Genomic DNA, 12,227 nt, shown 5'->3' on the forward strand with positions numbered 1-12,227 from the left:
AGGCTGTGATCTCTGCTGCCTCTGGATGTTCCTGATAGCAGTATACAGCTCTTTTCTAGCTTTGCTTATTGAAAATATGTAAGTCCTGCTTGCCTTTTCTACCAAGAACTTAACAAGGTTAGCTAGCAAAATAAATGCAAATAATAGAAAATATAACAAAGACTTAAAATGGAGGATAAAGCAGCAGCAAAGTCAGATCCTTTTAAAAAAGCTCCTTCTATTCCTCCTTCCTGAAATGCTTAATCAAATAAAACAATTAGGTAACAAGGATAGTCTCCAGGGAGAGAGTTTCATTGACACAGAAAAGACCAGGGGTCAGCAACCTTTTTCAGCCGGGGGCTGGTCCACCGTCCCTCAGACCATGTGGTGGGTCGGACTATATTTTGGAAAAAAAATATGAATGAATTCCTATTCCCCACAAATAACCCAGAGATGCATTTTAAATAAAAGCACACGTTCTACTCATGTAAAAACACGCTGATTCCTGGAGTGTCCACGGGCTGGATTGAGAAGGCAGTTGGGCCGCATCTGGCCCACGGACCTTAGGTTGCCTACCCCTGGAAAAGACCCTGCCTCTTATTTCTATCCATCTAATTTCTAGCTCACTAATTCAAGTATTAAAAAAACAAAAACCTTTCAGGATATACAGTAGGGCTGTTCAGTAGATTATTAGAGGGTGAGTGGTGGGAAGCTATTGAATCTGTTGCATCTGTTGAGACCCAATGATCTTAAGGTCATGCTTGGACCTGAACAATCTGTAACTCTGGAAGAAAAATGGCTCAGGATAGCGTACATGAATCTCCCTGGTGCAGCCATGCAGTTCAATCCTGAGACTTCCGAATTTGATGAAGGCTTCCCTTGACAGGCTTTGTGATTAAAATGGTCATGACAGAAGATAAAAAGAAAGTAAGATAAAAAGGGAAGTGATCTAGTGTGCCCAGTTCATCTAATGGGGAATAGGAATATATAGCTGGCTAACCAGATGGCTTACTCATGCAAACCTTTACTTATTGAGTAGTCTACAAGTGTAGCAGGGTAGCATCGGACCTTCAACTCTTGTTTTGTTAACAGGAAAATCTGTAGCTCGAACTGCACATTGCAGCTGAGTTCCATGTTTGTTTGTTGATTTGTTTGGTAAGAGCCACATCAGTAATATATGAATTGGGATGGAGAAAGAGTGGGGCAGAGAGGCTGCTTAAGCCTTATATTTTTAGACAAGCATACCCCCAACTGCTTTTTCACCTGTGTTTTGGGAAACGGGGGGGGGGAGGGATATAGGGGAGATATGGAATCTCTATATTTCTTCTCCCATGGGTGAAAACAGCAAAGTATGGGGAGAATATGTCTGAGCTGGAAAAACCTACCAGAGGGTATAGGGCGGTATATAAATTCAATAAATAAAAAGGATTAAAAGGATTCTCTCAGCTCACCCTCGTGCGGCCCCATCTCACAGCTTACCCAGGCTGATTTTAGCTTTTACAAAAACAACAACAAAGCTACCGAGGGACAAAAAGATCACCCTTATGGTGTACCTTGATCCATAATCCTAGGTATGGCCAGCTCTAGCAGACCACTTCTGCAAGCAGTTGTTCACCCAAGTAAACTGGCAAACATGTTGTCTGAACTGGCTCTTAAAACCTGCTGAATAAAAAAAAAAAAAAAAAAAAGGAGGGGTGTTTTTCCAGTGCTTACCCATTCATACCCCATTTGCCAACATGTAACAAACATCCTGTTCTGTTTCACTTGGTTTGGTTGGTTTGCATCCCTTCAGAGACTCACGCCCAGTAGGTGTCTGAGAATTGGCTTTGTGGCTGGATGCTGACTGGGCCACAGAACCTAAACACTCACAGGAGCTTCTCTGAAAAGAACTGCACACATTTCTTAGGAAAGCACAGTCGGGCCTTTTCAAGGTCTGCAGTCTCAGGCAGCTGTGGTTTGCATCGGTTCACGTCAGGTCTACATTTCTGGGGTGATCTCACCCAACGTGTTGGTCAGGAATGTGCTTTTTTGTTGCTGTTTGCTTAAATGAAGGATTTGTGATCCAAGACCAGACAAATGGTTGGACTATGTACCCTCAAAAGTCCTATCTTTGCCCAATGTTTGGATGGCTTGTGTCAAGGCTGCAGAAGCCAAGGTAGCTGCTAAGGTTCTATTTCAACTTCTGGCACATAAAGTATTAGAGAAGAAAAGGAAGAACAGAGCTGAAGACCCCTGGGCTTATCTAATAGGCTCTTTGAGTTTTCACACTGGGACCTGAAAGCAGTGAAAAAAACTGGCCATGCTTGGAAACTTAAGGAAGAGAGAGAGAGAGAGAGAGAGAGAGAGAGAGAGAGAGAGAGAGAGATCCTTTCTCTTCTGCCGGAATAGCTTCCTGCTTTTTATTTTTAGCAAGTTGGCGCTTGAATATCCCGGCTGCTAAAGAGGGGAGCATTTGAAAATGGGAGGCCTTGCAGCTGTACAATTCCCTGGCAATCTGAACTGGACTTTATACCCAGTATGAAGGGCCCTTTCTTTCCTAAGTTGAGAACTCTTCTGCATAAAGAACAGCTTTGGCTGCTACATCTGCTTTAACTTAAACTTTAAAAAGCACTGCAGCCACAGAAAAAAACTTGATTCATCAGGCTTTCTTCTTTTTTAACAAAACAAAAAACGTATCCCTCTGTTAATGTCTAGCTTGACATCTCTGGACGTTTGGCACATTCATTCTAAGAGTGCTTTTTAAACTCTTACTTTTTATTTACAGAGGCCCCTGCATAATTTTTTTGCAGAGGTAAATTGTGTTTGACTGGATCTTCCATGAAAGCCACTAGGGATGGAACTATGTGCAAAAAGGTGTTATGACCAGAGAGGGAATGTGTTTCAAATTCCTATGGGTTAGTCTAACTTTTTTTTAATGGTCCCAAAGGCTCCCCACAGAAATATGTAAATATTTCAAATCCTTAGGCACCAGCAACAAATTTATTGACCCAGGGAAGGCTAGAGGCTGCAGAATAATTGCAGCCTGAGAATGACCTGTGTCTTGCATTCATAGAATCATAGAATTGTAGAGTTGGAAGAGTCCCAAGGGCCATCTAGCCCAACCCCCTTCAATGAAGGAATCACAGCTAGAGAATCCATGACAGATGGCCATCCAACCTCTGCTTAAAAACCTCCAAGGAAGGAGAGTCCACAACCTCCCGATCCACTGTTGAACGGTTCTTACTGTCAGAAAGTTTTTCTTGATGTTTACTTGGAATCTCCTTTCTTGGAGCTTGAAGCTGTTGGTTCAAGTCCTACCCTCCAGAGCAGGAGAAAACAAGCTTTCTCCCTCTTCTGTGTGATAGCCCTTGAGATATTTTAAGATGGCTATCATATCTACTCTCAGTCTCCTCTTTTCCAGGCTAAACATACCCAGCTCCTTCAACCGTTCCTCATAAGGCTTGGCTTCTAGACCCTTGATCATCTTAGTTGCCCTTCTCTGAACATGTTCTAGCTTGTCAGCATCTTTCTTAAATTGTGGTGCCCAGAATTGAACACAGTATTCTAGATGTGGTCTGACCAAGGTAGAATAGAGTGGTACTATTACTTCCCATGATCTGAACACTATACAGTGGTACCTCGGGTTAAGAACTTAATTCGTTCTGGAGGTTCCTTCTTAACCTGAAACTGTTCTTAACCTGAAGCACCACTTTAGCTAATGGGGCCTCCTGCTGCCACCGTGCCACCGGAGCACGATTTCTGTTCTCATCCTGAAGCAAAGTTCTTAACCCAAGGTACTATTTCTGGGATAGCGGAGTCTGTAACCTGAAGCGTCTGTAACCAGAAGCGTATGTAACCCGAGATACCACTGTACTTCTGTTGGTGCAGCCTAGAATAGCATTAGCCTTTTTTGTTCCTGCATCACACTGTTGACTCATGTTAAGCTTGTGGTCCACTAAGACCCCTAAATCCTTTTCACATGTACAGCAAGTAAGCCAGGTATCCCCCATCTTATATTTTTGCATCTGGTTCTTTCGGCCTAAGTGCAGAACCTTACATTTGTCCCTATTGAAATTCATTTTGTTAGCTTGCACTCAGTTCTCCAATCTGTTAAGGTCATTTTGAATTCTGAATCTGTCCTCTGTGGCATTAGCTACCCCTCCCAGTTTGGTGTCATGAGCAAATTATCAAATTGAACAACAGCTGAACAACAATTGGCCTAGGACAGAACCCTGTGTGACCCTACTTGTCACTTTTTTCCAGGATGACGAAGAACCATTAATGAATACTCTTTGGGTTTGGTCAGTCAACCAACCAGCTACAAATCCACCTAACCTTGAACCTTGTTCAACCCATATTTTACCAGCTTCCTCATGAGAATATCATGAGGGACTTTGTCAAAAGCCTTAGTGAAATCAAGATACACTATGTCCACAGCATTTCCCTGATCCACCAATCTTTTAATTCCATCTAAAAAAGAAAAAAGAAAAAAGAAAAAAGAGATTGGTCTGGAACAACTTATTTTTGATAAACCCATGCTGGATCTTAGTAATTACAGCATCTTTTTCTAAGTGCTCACAGACATATCTGTCCTATGACCTTTCCTGGTATTGATGTCAAGCTTACCCGTTGTTACCTGGGTCTTCTTTTTTCCCTTTTTTGAAGATAGGGACAACATTTGCCCGCCTGCAGTCTGCAGGGACCTCACCTGTTCTCCAAGAATTCTCAAAGATCCTAGACAGAGGCTGTGAGATGACATTCGCAAGCTCCTTTAGCATCCTTGGATGCAGCTCATCAGGCCCTGGAGATTTTAATTCCTTTGAAGTACTTAGGTGTTCCCTTACTCCTCTTTTCCTATCATGGGCTTCAGCTCCCATCATTTGTTCTGTTATCACCAGGTTGGACATCACTTTCCTTGTGAAAAGTGATGTCCAACAGAGACAGAGGCAAAGTAGGTGTTGAGTAGTTAAACCTTCTCTCTGTCACCTAATAGCATTGCTCCGTCTTCTCAGTGCAGAAGCCCTACCACTTGCTTGTTCTTTCTCTTACTTCAGACATAGCCGAAGAAGCCTTTATTATTATTTCTAACATCTCTTGCAAGCATAGCTGTCAACTTACAGATTTGAAAGGGACCAGCAGCCTCGAAAATAAGGGATCAGCAGCCAAAATAAGGGATTTTAGTCAACCAGCTGAAATATGAAGTTAAAAGGGACCAGATAATGTGGGAGAGCAGCGCCAGTTTTTAGCCCTTCGTTTCCAGAGGTTGCTGCTCAAGACACCAGCTGATGAAACACTGCAATTAAATAACTACAAGCAGCAACCACTTTTCGCGCAAAACGAAGTCCAAGCTACGAAGATGCTGCTGCAGTTCTGTATCTTTTCTCTCGTGCTCCATCTGCAGCTCTCAGTTCCATCAGGCGGGGCGGGAGGAAGGGGGGGGGAATAGCATCCGAAGTAAACCCGCAGATCAGACCATCTATGCTAGTCTACCACTACAAATTATGGGAGAAGTGCTTGCTCCGCTTTCCCCCTCCATGGTTAGCCCTTGGAACACCTGCCCGCGCCTCCGCCTCCTCTCTCTGAACTGCTTTCTCTCGCTCTCCTCTCAAGGCCCCTCAGCAATTCATAGGCCGCGCCAGGCTGCCCATCTCATCTGGGTCCTTTGGCGGCGCAGCCACAGCATGGCCTAGCGGGAGCGGCGGCGACGGGCAGAGGGGAGGCACCAGGCAGAGACGCTCAGTTTGGCGGCCATGAGGAGGATGGCGGTGGAAGGGGCCGAGGCCCCCGCCAGTCCCAGTGGGGAGGGGCTCCCGGGGGCCGAGGCTGGTGTGACGAGGCCAGAGGGGGGCAGGCTGGGCAGCCAAGCAACACAGTTGGAGCCTCCCTCCTCCCTGGCTGACAAGGAGGGAAGGAGAGGAGCTGCTTCCTTTGAAACCCAGGAAATTTAAGGGACATCATCAATAAGGAACAGCAGCGGGACACGGCGCTGGGATAAGGGAGTTTCCCGCCAAATAAGGGACAGTTGACAGCTATGCTTGCAAGCCTGAGCTCATTCTGAGCTTTAGCTCAGACTTCCCCCCTGCAACTGTTAACTATTTGTGTATATTCCTCCTTTGTGATTTCCCCTTTCTTCCATCTTTTATACATGCCCTTCTTAACTCTCAGCTCATCTGTAATCTGTCATCTGTAATGCAGCCACACCAGTTTCCTGAGATGCCTCACCCTTTTCTTTCTTGTTGGTATTGTCTGCATTTGGGCCTTCAATATTTCTCCCTTTAGAATCTCTCATCCATCTTGGGACTCCCTTCTCTTTGAGTATTTCTGACCACAGGATCACACCCAGTAGCTCCTTCAGCTTTTTAGAATTGGCCTTCTTAAAGTCCAGAGTGTGTGTCCGACTACACTCAGCTTTCCCTTCCTCTGTATCATGAAACCCAGGAGGACATAATCATATTTCAGACCTCAGTAGAATTTAGCCAGGCTGAGCTTTAGCCTGATCTTTAAGCATGCTTGCCTTTGCATAATCAGTGTGGAGAGGATGTAGGAACTAATCTAACTCATCTTCTGAGAATTGGGGCTACCTTATCAGCAACATGTGTTTTTGTTTTGTACTGTGCAGTCTTTTCTGTTTGGGAAGAAATGCTGCATCCCATGTCCTTTACAAGCTCTCATGTAAAGAATGTGTATCTGTCATGAATGTGTATCTGTCACATTCTCATATTTGGCACCCTCCTGTGTGTGGAGGGTAAGTTGCTACCATTTTTTCTGTCACATGAAAGAGGGCTCATGGTTTTGTGGCCTTGTTGGAGCTGGACGGCAATTGGCCAAGTCTTGCCTGGCGACCTGTGGGTCCTTTTACTGCATTTTCTGTTTCTGACTTTGATCTCCATTCAGAGCTCAGATGCCTCCCACTGAAAGTGAGTGGGTGGGGAGGGAGGGAGGAGGTATAGTTCAGTGATAGAGCACATCCTTGGCATGCAGGAGGCCTCAGGTTCAATGCCTGCTCAATAAAAAGCACCAGATAGCACGGTGGCCTGAAAGACCTCTGCCTGAGACCCTGCCAGTCAGAGTGGACAAAACTAGGCTGGATGGCCATATAACTGGTGCAAAGGTAGCTTTCCATGTTCCAGTGCGAAGAGTAACCCCAGTAACTGCCGCTTTCCAGAGGTGTGAGGCAGAGGGAGAGGGTGTGCTGCCACTGCTGCTGCTGTTGCTGCTGGAGGCTGGTTCCCATGGTGCTGTTCAGCTGGGAGGTCATGCTCTGTCAATTTTGAGGCCTTGGAGGATATCTTTGCCGTGAAAAGCTCTGTAAATCCAGGATGAGGCTTGGGTTTCTCCAAAAGCGCTTTGACAGGCTCGTCAGGATGAGATTAATTGGGGAGTGGAGAGACGAGGAAGAGCGGAGAAACACAGGCCAGGAGTAGTGGGTTGCCTTTTGTGTCTGAGTGGCAGGTCCCAGGGGTCAGCCATAGGGATAGTTTAACGGGAATATCCAATTATAATAACAGATAAGCTTAGAGCTTTGGCAGTGCTATAACTCTCTTGAGCTGATCTTCAGCTGCTGGGTACACTGTAGGCACTGATCCCCCCCCTTCATTACAGACTCTTTAGGTTATCCACTTAAGAGTTGTTTGTGTCGGGATTTAATCTGCAGTCATTTTAGGCCTTACAGTACCGCCTGGTGAAGCTGAAGTACTTGAGAGCCACAGAACTCTTATGCATCCCAAATCCCAGGGACTTTGGAAATGAGATCTACTGTAATCAGTTGGGCATGGTTCTAGTTTGGATGAGTTAAGGTAGAAGCACTAGGTTTGTTTATTCCAGGTGGCTGGGTCTCCGTCTCCTGGATTTAGTTAGGGGGAGCTGCCTGAAATAATCAGTGCCTTTAATTGCAACACCCTGAGTTGAATTCCCCTCCAGCCACCTTCTTTCACCTCAGAATTCTAGGTCAGATGCTTCAGGAGCATGTTGCCTGCAGAGCAAGAGACCTCCTTGCCCTATTCTAAATCCATTTGTTCCTTGGGTGCTGTGATACTTCTTGGATTGTGGTTTAATTGCTCTTCTGCAGCACAGCCCCTCGGTTGGTGCTAATAGCATTGACTTTTTGGCTTTCATTGGCTTTGATTATTTTGCACATGTGTGATAGGACAAAGCTCCAAGGCATAGAAGATGGGCAGCAATTAGCAGATGACAGCTGCATCATGTAGAATGTCCTCCTTGAAGAATAGACTCTAGCAGCAGGAGACGTGGTGTGAATTAATGCCTACCAAACAGCGTTACAAATGCCCTAAAACAAGTTGTATGATTTCTGCAGTAGCATATCTTCTGCCTTCCCTGTACCCTTGCATCCCTTATCCCAATTTAATACTTGTAAATAAGAAGGAAGATCCACTTTGCCCTGGCTGGAGGCAGTCGTGGTATAATTTGTCCTTTGAATATAATAGCGTCTAATATTAGGTTAGACATTCAGAGCACAGATGGTTGGGGATGAATAAGAGAGGAAGTCGTAAGGCTCTAGTCATAAGTCTCTGCATTTGTTGGACCATGCCAAGGTCCATCTAGCCATCATTCTGTCCCCAACAGTGAGTAGCCAAAGGCTTCTGTAGACTCTCAACATCTGCTGTTGTTTGCCCTCAACATGTGCTACATTGGAAGTATACTGTTTGCTAGCTTCTGTTTACTTACTCCTTATATCATGCCTTTCCTTTGAGGAGCTCAAGGCAGTGTACTCCCACCTTCCATTTTATCTTCACAACCACCCTGTGAGGTAGGTTGGGCTGAGAGAGAGAGAGAGAGAGAGTGACTGGTCTGAGGTTTAGCAGTGGGGATCTGAACCCAGGGTTCTCTGGTCTGCTACTCTTAAGTGCTGCTGTTCTGTGTAGCTGCTGTGGCAAATAACCACAGATCCAACTGTCTGGGTCATGGTTTCTGCCCTTGTGCTTTCGCTAAAGCAGGTTTAGTATACTTGAAAAGTAATACCTGTGTCTTTGGGATGTGGTATCACTTTTATGGTATCCATGTTGACAGACATCTGTCAACAGATGCCTGGTTGGCATTGGAATTTACATGATGCATCAGTCTTTACATTTTGGCAAATATGTTCAACTTGTCCTTTTATTTTTATACCACTAAGTCAGGTGAATTCGGAGAAGGCACTAATTCCCAGTCATCAAATTGGGACAAGAAAATAGGCATAAACAAAATATTAAGCCAGACAGCTACAGCCCTTGTTGCTGGCTGCATTGGGCAGGAAGCAAGTTTATGTAGGCTGAGAGAGAGTCATTGGCTCAAGATCAGCCAGAGAACTTAATGGTTAAGTGGGGGATTTGAGTCTGGGTCTCCCTAGATATGTCTGGCACTTTTAATCACTATACCCCACTGGTTTCTCTTCCTCTTGTGTGTGGATGTTGTAGAGCCTGACTGCTCCCACCTTATTTTGTTTCACCCTTTCTTTCATTTCTTGGAAAAAGTCCTGCACTGTGCTTTGAAGTCCCACTGGTCACCAGCATTTCAGAAGCCTGGTGCTTGACCCTGCCCAACCAAGTTGATCTTTTGGCCCTGCCCACTTGCCTTTTTACTGACCCACACATAACAGTGTGGTTGGCAGGTGGGTGTGGCTTGACCAAAATAGCCTGCTGGGCCTTATTTGGACCATGGACTGGAGGTTCCTCACCCCTGTTCTGCATTATATACTACGGTGTGTTGTGTGTATCTAACCAGGATTGGGTGGGAAGGAGAGTTTAACCCTCCTGCATTGAGTGGTCCCAACAATAAAATCTGGCCCACTTCCTATTTAAATTGAGAGGAAGGCTCCCAGTTGTGCCTGTTGAAGCTTCCCTCCTGGTATAAGTAGCAGCTTGGGGGAGGTTTTAATTTGGACTTTGGTAGGAGAAGGGTTAAAACTCCTAATCCTAATCCCCTCCTCAGTTGAAATGGACACCACTAGACACTCTTTCTTCTAAGGCTCCTAATCCTACTTAGTGCTGGTGGCAGATCTCCTTTCCAGTTTGTTGGGAGAATGAAGAGATATGCCTGCCCTTCCTGCTTTCTGCTTTCACCATGAGAATCCAGCTATCTCCATCCCTGTAGCTAGTTAAGGAAAAGCAAAGTAATACAGCTGCCTGCTACATATTTAAGTGCACATCTTGTTCACCCCTCATTCAGTCTTCTTCTGGCCATAACGGCAGCTGAATCATGGAGAACATTCTTTGAGTTTTAACCTCACAGACCTCACAGAGCTTCATGTGTTGTTTTGTCAGCATTCAGTAGTCCAGATTGGAGGGGGAAGAATTATGTGGAAACATTATTTTCGTTGCTTGCCCACTGTTTACCTCTTCCCTTGAAAACAGCGTATATGTTTTTCAACTCCAAAGACCACCATATCAACAACGCACCACAGAAGTGTACCTGTTTTCCAAATGTGGAGGCTTGGAAGGGATGAGCAGCCTTCTGAAAGCCACCCTTTAGTCAAACATATGCTGTGTTTGCACAGAAGAACTGTTCCATGTAGAAATAATGACATCAGATGTTCCCTTTGCAGTCACCACTTCAGAAGAGGCTATTCCGTGTGCCTCATCACTACTTGGAGAGTATAATCGAACAAAGCTGGGGGTCCAGATCACGTTAACGTTGCTATGTCAGGAGGGAAACTGATTAGCCCCCTGTATGCTCAGACAGCAATGGCAGAGACTGCAACCTTGACCAGGGAGAATGGGTGGGTGGGTGGGTTAACCTGTATAGTGCCCACACTCATATTGCCAGCATTGGGAATCCCAGCACTGCCAGCCATGGGTAAAGTTAGTCCTTCCTGTCTGAATGAATAGTCATTTGCACAGTGGTTGTGGAATTTTAAATCATTGTGACCCACTTGGGGAGAAGGGCTCAGTAAAAAAAATAAGAATCAGAATATAATTATTAATTAATTAATAAGAAAAATAATAGCTATCCATTGAGTGTGTGATTAAGTTATGAACTGTGGACTTCCTGGCTCATAGTCTACATTCATAGACATATAATTTACACAAGGATGCTACCAGTTTCTGTATGTTTGTGGTCAGGCTGATATGTGAAGTGAATTCAGAGTTACATGGTCATTAAATGGTGGACAAAAGCCCATTGTCAACTGAAAGGCAGAATGGGTAGGTTTGGGACACATTAGAGCAGGGATGGGGAACCAGCTAGATATTGTTAGACTACAATTCTCATTATCCCTGTCAACTGGCCATGCTGGCTGGGACTGATAGGAGTTGTAGTCCAACACTGTATGAAAGGGGTGCAGGATACCCATCCCAGCACTAGAGCACCATAATGCTGGTTTACCTGTCCTCCATTGTCAACTGTGGGGTTGAAGTCAGTGTTCAGTCCAAAGTTTGAGTTTGAAGTTCTCATGCATTGACTTGACAGATTTTGTATCTTGGTGACTTGGGGGGCGGGGCAGGCGGATCACACTAGATGCTCTCTGTGGTTTGTTTCTGTGTTCCAATTAACCAATATTCAGATTTACCAACCAATGTACACACAATACATAGTCTGGCTTTAAACCTTCCACTTTGTTTTTATTTGGTGGTGCTTCCACACCAAAATTTAGCATGTAAATAAAAGAAAATGGATTGGGCTTCTAAGAGATGAATTATTATTCAGGGTAAATGGTCTTTTACAATTTGACTCTTGGCTCCTGCTTTGCTCTAATTAATACCTCACATTTTAATCTGACACTTTCCTGAAGTGTTGTGAATATGGATGAGCCCTGTACCACGGTCAGAGTCAGCTTGCTTTTTAAGTGGCTAGCTTTGAAATGATTCTTAATGACATGTCTTGAAGAACTAACCCCCCCTTTCTTTTTCCATTTGTTTGCCTCTATATAGCACCGAAGACGTGTAGCCCCACAAAGTTTGCATGTAAAGATCAGATCACTTGCATATCCATGGGCTGGAGATGTGATGGAGAGAAGGATTGTCCAGATGGTTCTGATGAATCGCCAGATATATGTATGTATATTTCCTTAATTTTTCTCTTGTAATTATTTATATCCTGTATTGGTGATAAAAGACCACTTTCCCCATTTCATTTTCTCCCTGCACGCCATGACTCATCACATCCTTCTTACAGCCTTGAAAATGTTAACGCTAGCCTCTAAAGATGGAGGCAACGATATCATCCAGTTTTGGAATAGATAGACCATTTAGTATTCCTGCTACCATGTAGCCTCTGTGTGAGCGCAACTTGCAACGTCTTGGGCATTTCTGAATATGTTAACAAAGGTTAGCTCA

The 12,227-nt window shown here is 44.6% G+C and overlaps 1 protein-coding gene across 5 annotated transcripts in view; it reads left to right on the top strand.

Moving 5' to 3' along the window:
- Window positions 1–12,227, top strand: part of LRP1 (LDL receptor related protein 1) — a 316,344-nt gene that overhangs the window by 71,726 nt on the left and 232,391 nt on the right. For all 5 annotated transcript variants that reach the window (XM_053370298.1, XM_053370312.1, XM_053370304.1 and 2 more), the window contains one exon: window positions 11,823–11,945. In XM_053370298.1, coding sequence (XP_053226273.1) covers window positions 11,823–11,945 — 123 coding nt within the window. The remainder of the gene's footprint in view (window positions 1–11,822; window positions 11,946–12,227) is intronic.

This window comes from Podarcis raffonei, chromosome 2 (genome assembly GCF_027172205.1).
Source record: "Podarcis raffonei isolate rPodRaf1 chromosome 2, rPodRaf1.pri, whole genome shotgun sequence".
Lineage (NCBI taxonomy): Eukaryota > Metazoa > Chordata > Lepidosauria > Squamata > Lacertidae > Podarcis > Podarcis raffonei.